At 39.1% G+C, this 14,880-nt stretch overlaps 1 protein-coding gene across 3 annotated transcripts in view; it reads left to right on the top strand.

Moving 5' to 3' along the window:
- LOC133664322 (sodium-driven chloride bicarbonate exchanger-like) overlaps positions 1–14,880 on the top strand; it is a 337,500-nt gene that overhangs the window by 272,998 nt on the left and 49,622 nt on the right. For all 3 annotated transcript variants that reach the window (XM_062068831.1, XM_062068830.1, XM_062068835.1), the window contains 2 exons: positions 3,839–4,024; positions 6,945–7,033. In XM_062068831.1, the coding sequence (XP_061924815.1) occupies positions 3,839–4,024; positions 6,945–7,033 (275 nt within the window). The remainder of the gene's footprint in view (positions 1–3,838; positions 4,025–6,944; positions 7,034–14,880) is intronic.

The raw sequence follows: 14,880 nt of genomic DNA, 5'->3' as shown, positions 1-14,880 counted from the left end.
AGGTTGTAGTGCAAGCGGCGATAAACTCACAGGTGTCCACTGCCATTGACGGCCACCAGAACCGCTGACGGATGAAGGAGAGTGTGTGTTGGAATCCAGGATGGCATAAAAAAATGCTGGAGTGTCCCCAGTCCAACACTCTAGGTCGTAGCTCCCGGGGCACAAATAGCTTGTTGGGAGGTCTGCCCCCTGGTCCAGGGTTTGAGCGAAGGGCGGCCCGAATCTGGTCCCCCACTTCCTAGGTGACAATGCCAATTATCCTGGCCAGAGGAAGGATGGGTTCTGCTGTGGAGGTGCAGGGATAGGGCATCAGCCTTAGTGTTGCGGGAGCCCGGCCTGAAAGAGAGTGTACAGTCAAACTGGCAGAAAAACTGTGCCCAACGAGCCTGCCGGTCATTCAGCCTCCTGGATGTATAAGAGATTACGGTGGTCTGTGAGGACCTGGAACTTGTGCTTGGCTCCCTCTAGCCAGTGTCTCCATCCCGACAGGGCCTCATGGACCGCCAGTAGCTCCCTATTTCTGGCATCATAGTTCCATTCCGCCAAGGAGAGGCGCCTGGACAAATATGCACAAGGGTGGATACTGTTGTCTGCCTTGGAGCGCTGGGACAGTACAGCGCCAATCCCAGAAACCAAAGCATCTATTTCGACGATGAATGCACAGTCAGAGTCGGGGTAAACGAGGACCCGAGCAGACACAAAACTCTTCTTAAGGCTCTTGAAGGCCACACTGGCCTCTCTGGTCCACTGGAAAGATATGTTGGTAGACGTGAGAGCGTGGAGTGGGGCAGCCAATTTACTGAAGTCCTGGATGAAGCGTCTGTAGAATCCCACAAATCCCAAGAAGTGTCTCAACTCCGTCCGGGTAGAGGGCTGGAGCCACTCTAACACTTCCTCCACCTTCTTGAGGTCTGCCTTGATGTGTCCTTTCTCAACGATGAAGCCCAAAAAACCCGCAGATGGTGCGTGAAACTCACATTTCTCGGCTTTGACAAAGAGGCGGTTCTCCAGGAAGCGTTGAAGGATGCGACGGACATGTTGCTGGTGTTCCTGCAGAGTTTGAGAAAAAATGAGAATGTCATCCAGGTAAATGACAACAAAGCGGTGAAGCATATCCCGCAGGACATCATTCACAAGGGCCTGGAAGACGGCTGGGGCGTTAGTGAGTCCAAACGGCATCACTTTGTACTCGAAGTGGCCGAGATGGGTATTGAAGGCCGTCTTCCACTAACACCCTCCTTGATGCGCACCAGGTGCACGTAGGTCGAACTTAGTGAAGATGGTGGCTGGGCAGAGAGGCTCAAAGGAGGAGCTCAGAAGGGGTAGCGGATACTTGTTCTTAATGGTTATGCAATTTAGTTGCCGGTAGTCGATGCAAGGCCTCAACGATCCGTCCTTCTTACCCACAAAAAAAGGGGGGGGGGGATGATTCCCAAGGCGAGGGATTCTGAGATGTAATCCCTCATGGCTTGTTTCTCAGGAAGAGACAGATTATACAGCCGGCTGGAGGGAAGGACCGCACTGGGAAGCAGGTCGATGGCACAGTCGTAGGGTCTGTGCGGGGGCAGAGAGAGCGAATGTTCCTTATTGAACACGGCCGCCAGGTCATGATAGACCACGAGAATACGGGAGAGATCTGTGGGAGGTGAGGCGGGTTTGGGTCTGCTGGACGGAGGAACCGCCGACATGAGGCAGTGCGCGTAGCAGGGAGTGCTCCATGCGAGGACCTTGCCTGAGGACCAATAGATGTGAAGTCATGTTGGCGGAGCCACGTGCGCCTGAGGACAAGTGGGGCGACTGGAGCGTCCATCACCCAGAAGCTGATGGTCTCCGTGTGGTTGCCCGAGAGGGTCAGAGACAGGGGCACCGTACAATGCTTGATTAGTCCCAAGCGATGTCCGTCCAGGGCTTGTGCAGGTAGAAATGGGTCGTGGGGAACTAGGGGAATCCCAGTTTGTCAGGCAAACTCCTGATCAAGGAAGCTTTTGTCGGCTCCAGAGTCCAAGTAGGCCCCTACTGTCAGCGTCCCTGAGTTCCAGGACAAGGTCGCTGGGAAGAGTATTCCAGGATCTCTCTTCATAGAGGGGACAGCAGTATGGCTCACCAGGATCCCACTTGCTGGTGAGCCTGATCTTTTGGCCTAGACGGGCAGCTACGGATGGTGTGACCCGCGAGGCCGCAGTAGAGACAGAGGCGCTGCTTGAATCTCCTCTTCTGTTCTTCGGCCGCCAGGCGGGACCTGCCCGGCTGCATCCACTCCACGACTGCTGCTGTCGCCATAGGCGGGGGAATGACTGTCCCGTGGCTCGGATGTCCGCAGGTCGGGGCCGGGGTGTCGGAGAGACGCTAGCGGAGGTTTGAGCTCTCTCAGCTGTGCGTTCCAAGCGTCTTTGATCAAAGAGCAGCGCCAGGTCAATGACCTCGTGGCCAGAAGATGGTCGGTCCCTGAGCAAGCCTTCCTTGATGGCTTCGCTCAGGCCTCTCCTGTAGGCGCTCTGAAGCGCCTTGTCTCCCCATGTGCTGTCTGCCGCCAGGGTGCGGAACTCAAGGGTGTAGGGTGTTACTGTATCTTCTCATCTTATCTGCATCTTTTGATGTCTTCTGCATCTTCTCATCTTATCTGCATCTTCTCCTGTCTTCTGCATATTCTCATGTCTTCTGCATCTTCTCCTGTTTACCGTATCTTCTCATCTTATCTGCATCTTCTCATCTTATCTGCATCTTCTCATCTTATCTGCATCTTCTCCTGTCTTCTGCATATTCTCATGTCTTCTGCATCTTCTCCTGTTTACCGTATCTTCTCATCTTATCTGCATCTTCTCATCTTATCTGCATCTTCTCATTTTATCTGCATCTTCTCCTATCTTCTGTATCTTCTCATCATATCTGCATCTTCTCCTGTTTACTGTATCTTCTCATCTTATCTGCATCTTCTCATCTTATCTGCATCTTCTCATCTTATCTGCATCTTCTCCTGTTTACTGTATATTGTCATTGTATCTGCATCTTCTCGTCTTCTGCATTTTCTCCTGTTTTCCGTGTCTTATCACATTATCTGCATCTTATGTATTTTGTATATTCTCCTGTCTTCTGTATCTTCTCATCTTATCTGCATCTTCTCCTGTCTTCTGTATCTTATGATCTTATCTCTATCTTCTCCTATTCACTGCATCTTCTCATCTCATCTCATCTGCATCTTCTCCTGTCTTCTGTATCTTCTCATCTTATCTGCATCTTTTGATGTCTTCTGTTTCTTCTCATCTCATCTGCATCTTTTCATGTCTTCTGTATCTTCTCACATTGTCTGCATCTTCTCCTGTTTACTGTATATTCTCATCTTATCTGCTTCTTCTCCTGCCTTCTGTATCGTATGATCTTATCTGTATCTTCTCCTGTCTTCTCTATCTTTTCATCTTGTCTGTATCTTCTCCTGTTTACTGTATCTTCTCATTTTATCTGCATCTTCTCCTGTCTTCTGTATCTTCTCATCTTGTATGCATCTTCTCCTGTCTTCAGTATCTTCTCATCTTGCATGCATCTTCTCATGTCTTCTGTATATTTTCATCTTATCTGTACCGTCTCATCTTATCGGCATCGTCTCATCTTATCTGAATCTTCTCATCTTATCTGTATCATTTCATCGTATCTGCATCTTCTCATGTCTCGTCTCATCTTGTTCACACCTTCTCATGTCTCCTGTATGATAGGACAGAAGATGAGAGCATAGACTTGTGTTTATAGGTTGCAGTGCATGTTTTGAGACGGAGGACCATGACACAACCACATAGTCATCAATAATACATATTGACCACCAACAATCCCATAATTGTGTGTGCAGACATGGTGTTGGACCAGCAGGAGTTGTACTCCCCACTGGGCGAGGAGCTGAGAAAGAAGGTGCATGAGACTCTGCTGAAGCGCCACCATCACCAGAACCAGAAGAAGCTGACCAAGCGTCTTCCCATCATGCGCTCTCTGGCTGACATGAGTCGACGGGCGTCAGACATCCACCTGGATAAAAATGGTGAGGAAATGGAATCTTCTCGTCTACTGTGGTGCTTAGTTGGTGTGCTGGCTGTGGAGCGTTGGGTTAGGAAGTAGACTATCTGACTTTAGTGAGGATGCTCCTCATCTTTGGTTATGAAGTAGACTATCTGACTATAGTGAAGGACCTACAGTATCAGACTTTAGTGAGGATGCTCCTCATCTTTGGTTATGAAGTAGACTATCTGACTATAGTGAAGGACCTACAGTATCTGACTTTAGTGAGGATGCTCCTCATCTTTGGTTATGAAGTAGACTATCTGACTATAGTGAAGGACCTACAGTATCTGACTTTAGTGAGGATGCTCCTCATCTTTGGTTATGAAGTAGACTATCTGACTATAGTGAAGGACCTAGAGTATCTGACTTTAGTGAGGATGCTCCTCATCTTTGGTTATGAAGTAGACTATCTGACTATAGTGAAGGACCTACAGTATCTGACTTTAGTGAGGATGCTCCTCATCTTTGGTTATGAAGTAGACTATCTGACTATAGTGAAGGACCTACAGTATCTGACTTTAGTGAGGATGCTCCTCATCTTTGGTTATGAAGTAGACTATCTGACTATAGTGAAGGACCTACAGTATCTGACTTTAGTGAGGATGCTCCTCATCATTGGTTATGAAGTAGACTATCTGACTATAGTGAAGGACCTACAGTATCTGACTTTAGTGAGGATGCTCCTCATCTTTGGTTATGAAGTAGACTATCTGACTATAGTGAAGGACCTACAGTATCTGACTTTAGTGAGGATGCTCCTCATCTTTGGTTATGAAGTAGACTATCTGACTTTAGTGAGGATGCTCCTCATCTTTGGTTATGAAGTAGACTATCTGACTTTAGTGAGGATGCTCCTCATCTTTGGTTATGAAGTAGACTATCTGACTATAGTGAAGGACCTACAGTATCTGACTTTAGTGAGGATGCTCCTCATCTTTGGTTATGAAGTAGACTATCTGACTTTAGTGAGGATGCTCCTCATCTTTGGTTATGAAGTGGACTATCTGACTATAGTGAAGGACCTACAGTATCTGACTGTAGTGAGGATGCTCTTCATCTTTGATTATGAAGTAGACTATCTGACTTTAGTGAGGATGTTCCTCATCTTTGGTTATGAAGTAGGCTATCTGACTATAGTGAAGGACCTACAGTATCTGACTTTAGTGAGGATGCTCCTCATCTTTGGTTATGAAGTAGACTATCTGACTATAGTGAGGATGCTCCTCATCTTTGGTTATGAAGTAGACTATCTGACTATAGTGAAGGACCTACAGTATCTGACTTTAGTGAGGATGCTCCTCATCTTTGGTTATGAAGTAGACTATCTGACTATAGTGAAGGACCTAGAGTATCTGACTTTAGTGAGGATGCTCCTCATCTTTGGTTGTGAAGTAGACTATCTGACTATAGTGAAGGACCTACAGTATCTGACTGTAGTGAGGATGCTCCTCATCATTGGTTATGAAGTAGACTATCTGACTATAGTGAAGGACCTACAGTATCTGGCTTTAGTGAGGATGCTCCTCATCTTTGGTTATGAAGTAGACTATCTGACTATAGTGAAGGACCTACAGTATCTGACTTTAGTGAGGATGCTCCTCATCTTTGGTTATGAAGTAGACTATCTGACTATAGTGAAGGACCTACAGTATCTGACTTTAGTGAGGATGCTCCTCATCTTTGGTTATGAAGTAGACTATCTGACTATAGTGAAGGACCTACAGTATCTGACTTTAGTGAGGATGCTCCTCATCTTTGGTTATGAAGTAGACTATCTGACTATAGTGAAGGACCTACAGTATCTGACTGTAGTGAGGATGCTCCTCATCTTTGGTTATGAAGTAGACTATCTGACTTTAGTGAAGGACCTACAGTATCTGACTTTAGTGGGGATATCCTCATCTTTGGTTAGGAAGTAGACTATCTGATAGTATCGTATAGCATACTTATAGTATAACAATAGTATAATAACTCTAACCCTTGTGCAGGTCGGGTGACATAATAGTAGTATAACAATAGCTTAATAATAGTGTAATAATAGTATAATAACTCTAAACCTCATCCAGGTCAAATTACATCATACAAGTATAATAACAGTATAACAATAGTATAATAATAATATAATAATGGTATAATAACTCTGACCCTTATCCAGGTCAGAGGACCTCATAATAGTATAAAACTAGTATAATAATAGTATAATAATAGTATAATAATAGTATAATAGTAGTATAATAACTCTAAGCCCTATCCAGGTCAGGTAATGTCATAATAGTATAATACAAGTATAATACTAATATAATAATAGTATAACAACTCTAACCCTTGTGCAGATCAGATGACATCATATTATAATAATATAATATTAGTATATTAATTGTATAATAATTGTATATTATATTATAATAATAGTATACCAATAGTGTAATAACTAACCCTTGTGCAGATCATATTACCTCATAATAGGGTAATAATAGTATAATAATAGTATAATAACTTTAACCCTTATCCAGGTCAGGTGATGTCATAATAGTATAATAATAGTATAACAATTTTATAATAATAGTATAATAACTCTAACCTTTGTGCAGGTCAGATAATGTCATAATAGTATAATACAAGTGTAATATTAATATAATACTAGTATAATAACTTTAACCCTTGTGCAGGTCAAATGACATCATAATAGTATAATAATAGTATAATAATAAACATAATATAATAATATAATAACTATAACCCGTATCCAGGTTAGATGACATCTTAGGGTAATACAAGTATAATACTAATATAATAATAGTATGCTAACTCTAACCCTTATCCAGGTCAGATGACATCATAGTGTAATAAAAGTATAATACTAATATAATAATAGTATGCTAACTCTAACCCTCATCCAGGTCAGATGACATCATCACAGTGTCATTTAGCAGCTCCAGATGGGAAAGAGGACGCCAGCAGAGAAAACACTTCTGTGGATTTAAGCAAGGTACACTTCAAACATGTGGATTTAAACAAGGTACACTTCAATAATGTGGATTTAAGCAAGGTACACTTCAATAATGTGGATTTAAGCAAGGTACTCTTCAATAATGTGGATTTAAGCAAGGTACACTTCAATAATGTGGATTTAAGCAAGGTACTCTTCAATAATGTGGATTTAAGCAAGGTACTCTTCAATAATGTGGATTTAAGCAAGGTACACTTCAATAATGTGGATTTAAGCAAGGTACTCTTCAATAATGTGGATTTAAGCAAGGTACTCTTCAATAATGTGGATTTAAGCAAGGTACTCTTCAATAATGTGGATTTAAGCAAGGTACTCTTCAATAATGTGGATTTAAGCAAGGTACTCTTCAATAATGTGGATTTAAGCAAGGTACACTTCAATAATGTGGATTTAAGCAAGGTACTCTTCAATAATGTGGATTTAAGCAAGGTACACTTCAATAATGTGGATTTAAGCAAGGTACTCTTCAATAATGTGGATTTAAACAAGGTACACTTCAATAATGTGGATTTAAGCAAGGTACACTTCAATAATGTGGATTTAAGCAAGGTACTCTTCAATAATGTGGATTTAAGCAAGGTACTCTTCAATAATGTGGATTTAAGCAAGGTACACTTCAATAATGTGGATTTAAGCAAGGTACACTTCAATAATGTGGATTTAAGCAAGGTACACTTCAATAATGTGGATTTAAGCAAGGTACACTTCAATAATGTGGATTTAAGCAAGGTACTCTTCAATAATGTGGATTTAAGCAAGGTACACTTCAATAATGTGGATTTAAGCAAGGTACACTTCAATAATGTGGATTTAAGCAAGGTACACTTCAATAATGTGGATTTAAGCAAGGTACACTTCAATAATGTGGATTTAAGCAAGGTACACTTCAATAATGTGGATTTAAGCAAGGTACTCTTCAATAATGTGGATTTAAGCAAGGTACTCTTCAATAATGTGGATGTGGAACGAACGGAGGGAGGAACGAACGGAGGGAGGAACGAAGGAACGAAGGAACGAACGTAGGAACGAAGGAACGAACGTAGGAACGAACGTAGGAACGAACGTAGGAACGAACGAAGGAAAGAACGAAGGAAAGAACGAAGGAACGAACGAACAAACGAAGGAACAAACGAAGAAAGGAAGGAACGAACGAACGAACGGAGGGAGGAACGAAGGAACGAAGGAACGAACGTAGGAACGAAGGAACGAACGTAGGAACGAACGAAGGAAAGAACGAAGGAAAGAACGAAGGAAAGAACGAAGGAAAGAACGAAGGAAAGAACGAAGGAAAGAACGAACAAACGAAGAAAGGAAGGAACGAACGAACGAACGGAGGGAGGAACGAAGGAACGAAGGAACGAAGGAACGAACGTAGGAACGAACGAACGAACGTAGGAACGAACGAAGGAAAGAACGAAGGAAAGAACGAAGGAAAGAACGAAGGAAAGAACAAAGGAACGAACGGACAAACGAAGGAACAAACGAAGAAAGGAAGGAACGAACGAACGAACGGAGGGAGGAACGAAGGAACGAAGGAACGAACGTAGGAACGAACGAACGAACGAACGTAGGAACGAACGAAGGAAAGAACGAAGGAAAGAACGAAGGAAAGAATGAAGGAAAGAACGAAGGAACGAACGCAGGAACGAACGCAGGAACGAACGAAGGAACGAACGAAGGAACGAACGAAGGAACGAACGAAGGAACGAACGAAGGAACGAACGAAGGAACGAACGAAGGAACGAACGAAGGAACGAACGAAGGAACGAACGAAGGAACGAACGAAGGAACGGACGAAGGAACGGAGGAAGGAACGGAGGAACGAAGGAACGAACGAACGAAGGAACGAACGAAGGAACGAACATTTTTTTTTTAATGTATTCTTATAAAAAAATATATATATATATTTTTTTTAATAAATTATGAATCAATTAAGAATTGCGATTCAGCTGTGAATCTATTTTTCCGTGCACCCCTGATGTACTTTCTATTCTATTCTATTGTAATGCAGTATTACTAAGTGACATCTATGTGATGCTATTGTACTGCAGTATTACTAAGTGACATCTATTCTATTCTATTCTATTCTAATGCAGTATTACTAAGTGACATCTATTCTATTGTATTGTAATGCCGTATTACTAAGTGACATCTATGTGATTGTATTGTAATGCAGTATTACTAAGTGACATCTATGTGATTGTATTGTAATGCAGTATTACTAAGTGACATCTATGTGATTGTATTGTACTGCAGTATTACTAAGTGACATCTATGTGATTGTATTGTACTGCAGTATTACTAAGTGACATCTATGTGATTGTATTGTAATGCAGTATTACTAAGTGACATCTATGTGATTGTATTGTACTGCAGTATTACTAAGTGACATCTATGTGATTGTATTGTACTGCAGTATTACTAAGTGACATCTATGTGATTGTATTGTACTGCAGTATTACTAAGTGACATCTATGTGATTGTATTGTACTGCAGTATTACTAAGTGACATCTATGTGATTGTATTGTACTGCAGTATTACTAAGTGACATCTATGTGATTGTATTGTACTGCAGTATTACTAAGTGACATCTATTGTATTTTATTGTAATGCAGTATTACTAAGTGACATCTATGTGATGCCAGCCATCAACATGGTGCATTTAAAAAAGAATGTCCTTCCAGTATATATTTAGCATGTGATTAGGATTATGAGAATGTAATATGTGACAACATGCATTGACTGATAAAAATAAAAGCCTCCCCATTTAAAGCTCATGAATAATGCGTATGACTGACCTTTTTGTGCGGGTCAAAGTGTGAAGAAGTACAACATCATTATGTCATTGTCTCTATGGCAGAGGTTATCCACAATATCAATCCTCTTCATCGTGAAGCGCCTTTACGTTATAATCCTAATCAAATATGTACGCTTCTGCCATCACAATGTAGGAACTAACTAGATGAGGTGCGAACGCTCCGATGCTGCATAGTTTGAATGTTGGAATGGTTTGAATGTTGAAGAGTTTGAATTTCCAGGAAAACTTGGGAAAGTGTTAGTTTGAATGTCCAGGAGGAGTGGAATGTGTTGATGTTGGAATGGGTTGAATAGGTCGAAAAATGTGGGAATTGTGGAACTTGGAAAAATATCCCATTCATTTCAATGGGAAATTCCTGGAAATTTTGGATTTTTTATTTATTTATTTATTTTTTTAATGATTGGTAGCAGGAATGTCCTGAATGAGCGGAATTGGTTGGTGTTGGAATTCTTTAAATCGGTCAAGAAATGTTGAAGTAGTGACAGTTTTTAATTGAGAAATGGTGTTACGGAATTTCGGGAAAACCTGGAATTTTCAAAGTTCTTAAACCAACTTGTTTTTTTTGTCCTGACTAAGAGGAATGTTTTGACAGTGGAGCGGTTGAAATGGGTTGAAAAATGTGAAAGGAGTCATCGCACTAAAAAAGGTTGGAAATAGTGTTAGGAAAGAACAGGAATTCCTGGAAATTTGTTGAAGGTGCAGGATGAATGGAATGTGTTGAAGGTGGAATAGTTTGAATCGGTTGACAAATGTGGGACTTGTGGAAGTTTCAAAAATGGATAATTCATTTTGAATGGGGAAAATGTCCCTAAAAACTGAGAATTCTAGGAAATCCGGGAATTTTTTTTATAATTGTTGAAAAAGATTACACAATTCCTGAGCAGGCTGAATATTTTGAAGTTGGAACAGTTGGAATCGGATGAAACAATGTGGGAGTTGTGGTACTTTAAAACATTTCCCATTGTTTTAAATGAAAATTTCATGGAAATTTCAGGAAAAGCAGGAATTCTACAAAAATTCTGAATGAGTTGAAATGGTTGGTGTTGGAATTTTTCAAATCGGTGGATAAATGTTGAAGTAGTAACATGTTGAATAGAGAAATAGTGTTATGGAATTCCTGGAATTTCGAGAAATTCGAGAAATTAATTTTTTATCCTGATTAAGAAGAATGGTTTGACGGTGGAACAGTTCAAGTGGGTTGAAAAATGTGGACGGAGTAGTTGCCAGAAAAAAATGGTGAAAATAGGGTTTGGAAAACCGATCTTTCTGGGAATTCCTGGAATTTTTTTAACTTGGAAAAATTATGTTTTGAATGTCCAGGATGAATTGAATGTGTTGAAGATGGAATAGTTTGAATAGGTCAAAACATGTGGGAATTGTGAAACTTGGAAAAATATCCCATTCATTTCGATGGGAACTTCCTGGAAATTTTGGGAAAAAACTTTTTTTTTTTTTTTTGTATGATTAGTAGCAGGAATGTCATGAATGAGCTGAATTGGTTGGTGTTGGAATTGTTTAAATTGGTCAAGAAATGTTGAAGTAGTGACAGTTTTTTAATTGAGAAATGGTATTACGGAATTTCGGGAAAACCTGGAATTTTTTAAGTTCTTAAACCAACTTGTTTTTTTGTCCTGACTAAGAGGAATGTTTTGACAGTGGAGCGGTTGAAATGGGTTGACAAATGTGAAAGGAGTCATCGCACTAAAAAATGTTGGAAATAGTGTTAGGAAAGAACAGCATTTCCTGGAAATTTGTTGAGGGTCCTGGATGAATGGAATGTGTTGAAGGTGGAATAGTTTGAATCGGTTGACAAATGTGGGACTTGTGGAAGTTTCAAAAATGGATAATTCATTTTGAATGGGGAAAATGTCCCTAAAAACTGAGAATTCTAGGAAATCCGGGAATTTTTTTTATAATTGTTGAAAAAGATTACACAATTCCTGAGCAGGCTGAATATTTTGAATTTGGAACAGTTGGAATCGGATGAAACAATGTGGGAGTTGTGGTAGTTTAAAAAAAATTCCCATTGTTTTTAATGGAAATTTCATGGAAATTTCAGGAAAAGCAGGAATTCTACAAAAATTCTGAATGAGTTGAAATGGTTGGTGTTGGAATTTTTCAAATCGGTGGATAAATGTTGAAGTAGTAACATGTTGAATAGAGAAATAGTGTTATGGAATTCCTGGAATTTCGAGAAATTCGAGAAATTAATTTTTTGTCCTGATTAAGAAGAATGGTTTGACAGTGGAACAGTTCAAGTGGGTTGAACAATGTGGACGGAGTAGTTGCCAGAAAAAAAATGGTGAAAATAGGGTTTGGAAAACCGATATTTCTGGGAATTCCTGGAATTTTTTTAACTTGGAAAAATTATGTTTTGAATGTCCAGGATGAATTGAATGTGTTGAAGATGGAATAGTTTGAATAGGTCGAAAAATGTGGGAATTGTGAAACTTGGAAAAATATCCCATTCATTTCGATGGGAACTTCCTGGAAATTTTGGATTTTTTTTTTTTTTTTTTTTTTTTATGATTAGTAGCAGGAATGTCATGAATGAGCTGAATTGGTTGGTGTTGGAATTGTTTAAATTGGTCAAGAAATGTTGAAGTAGTAACAGTTTTTAATTGAGAAATGGTATTACGGAATTTCGGGAAAACCTGGAATTTTTCAAGTTCTTAAACCAACTTGTTGTTTTTTTCCTGACTAAGAGGAATGTTTTGACAGTGGAGTGGTTGAAATGGGTTGACACATGTGAAAGGAGTCATCACACTTAAAAAATGTTGGAAATAGTGTTAGGAAAGAACAGGAATTCCTGGAAATTTGTTGAGGGTGCAGGATGAATGGGATGTGTTGAAGGTGGAATGGTTTGAATTAGTTGATTGTGGGAATTGTGGAAGTTTGAAAAATGGATCATTCATTTTGAATGGGGAAAATGTCCCTAAAAACTGAGAATTCCAGGAAATCTGGGAATGTTGTTTTATAATTGTTGAAAGAGAGCACACAATTCCTGAACAGGCTGAATATTTTGAAGTTGGAACGGTTTGAATCGGATAAAAAATGTGGGAGTTGTGGAACTTTGAAAAATGTCCCATTCTTTTTAATGGGAATTTCATGGACATTTTGGAAATTTCGGTAAAAGCGGGAATTTGTTGGAAAATGTTAAAAAAATGTAAATGTTATGAATGAGTTTAAATAATTGGTGTTGGAATTTTTTTAATAGGTTGAGAAATGTTGAAGTAGTAACATGTTGAATTGAGAAATGGTATTACGGAATTACTGGAATTTCGGGAAAAGCGGGAATTTTTCCAGTTCAAAAAACATATTAATTTTTTATCCTGATTAAGAAGAATGATTTGACTGTGGAAAGGTTGAAGTGGGTTGAATAAGGTGGAAGGAGTAGTTGCCAGAAAAAAGGGTGAAAATAGGGTTTGGAAAACCGATAATTCTGGGAATTCCTGGAATTTTTTTGAACTTGGAAAAATTATATTTTGAATTTACAGGATAAATTGAATGTGTTGAAGGTTGAATGGTTTGAATCGGTTGAAAAATGTGGGAATTGGGGAAGTTTGAAAAATGTATAATTCATTTTGAATGGGGAAAATACCCCTTAAAGCTGGGAATTCTAGGAAATCCGGGAATTTTTTTAAAATAATTGTTGAAAGAGAGCACACAATTCTTGAACATATCGAATATTTTGAAGTTTGAACGATTTGAATCGGATAAAAAATGTGGGAGTTGTGTTACTTTTAAAAATGTCCCATTCTTTTCAATGGGAATTTCATTGAAATGTTGGGAATTTCGGGAAAAACGGGAATTTTTTGGACAACGCTTAAAACAATTTGAATGTTTTGAATGAGTTTAAATAATTGGTGTTGGAATTTTTCAAATCGATCGAGAAATGTTGAAGTAGTAACATGTTGAATTGAGAAATAGTTTTATGGAATTCCTGGAATTTTGAGAAACCGGGAATTTTTCCAGTTCAAAAAACATATTAATTTTTTGTCCTGATTAAGAAGAATGATTTGATGGTGGAAAGGTTGAAGTGGGTTGAAAAATGTGGAAGGAGTAGTTGCCAGAAAAAAGGGTGAAAATAGGGTTTGGAAAACCGATAATTCTGGGAATTTCTGGAATTTTTTTGAACTTGGAAAAATTATATTTTGAATGTCCAGAATGAATTGAATGTGTTGAAGGTGGAATAGTTTGAATCGGTTGAAAAATGTGGGAATTGGGGAAGTTTGAAAAATGGATAATTCATTTTGAAAGGGGAAAATGTCCCTAAAAACGGAGAATTCTAGGAAATCCGGGAACTTTTTAAATAATTGTTGAAAGAAAGCACACAATTCTTGGATATATTGAATATTTTGAAGTTTGAACAATTTGAATTGGATAAAAAATGTGGGAGTTGTGTTACTTTTAAAAATGTCCCATTCTTTTCGATGGGAATTTCATGGAAATGTTGGGAATTTCGGAAAAAACGGGAATTTGTTGGACAAAGCTAAAAAAAATGTAATTTTTTGAATGAGTTCAAATAATTGGTGTTGGAATTTTTCAAATCGATCGAGAAATGTTAAAGTAGTAACATGTTGAATTGAGAAATAGTTTTATGGAATTCCTGGAATTTCGAGAAACCGGGAATTTTTCCAGTTCAAAAAACATATTAATTTTTTGTCCTGATTAAGAAGAATGATTTGACGGTGGAAAGGTTGAAGTGGGTTGAAAAATGTGGAAGGAGTAGTTGCCAGAAAAAAGGGTGAAAATAGGGTTTGGAAAACCGATAATTCTGGATAATGGATAATTTATTTTGAATGGGGAAAATGTCCCTAAAAATTGGGAATTCTAGGAAATCCGGGAATTTTTTTTAAAATTATTGTTGAAAGAGAGCACACAATTATTGAACAGATTGAATATTTTGAAGTTCGAACGATTTGAATCGGATAAACAATGTGGGAGTTGTGGAACTTTGAAAAATTTCCCATTCTTTTTAATGGGAATTTCATGGAAATGTTGGAA

Source organism: Entelurus aequoreus, linkage group LG14 (assembly GCF_033978785.1).
Source record: "Entelurus aequoreus isolate RoL-2023_Sb linkage group LG14, RoL_Eaeq_v1.1, whole genome shotgun sequence".
NCBI classification, from domain to species: Eukaryota; Metazoa; Chordata; class Actinopteri; order Syngnathiformes; family Syngnathidae; genus Entelurus; species Entelurus aequoreus.
The sequence above is the reverse complement of the archived record's forward strand: the minus strand, read 5'-3'. Positions and strand labels throughout refer to the sequence as shown.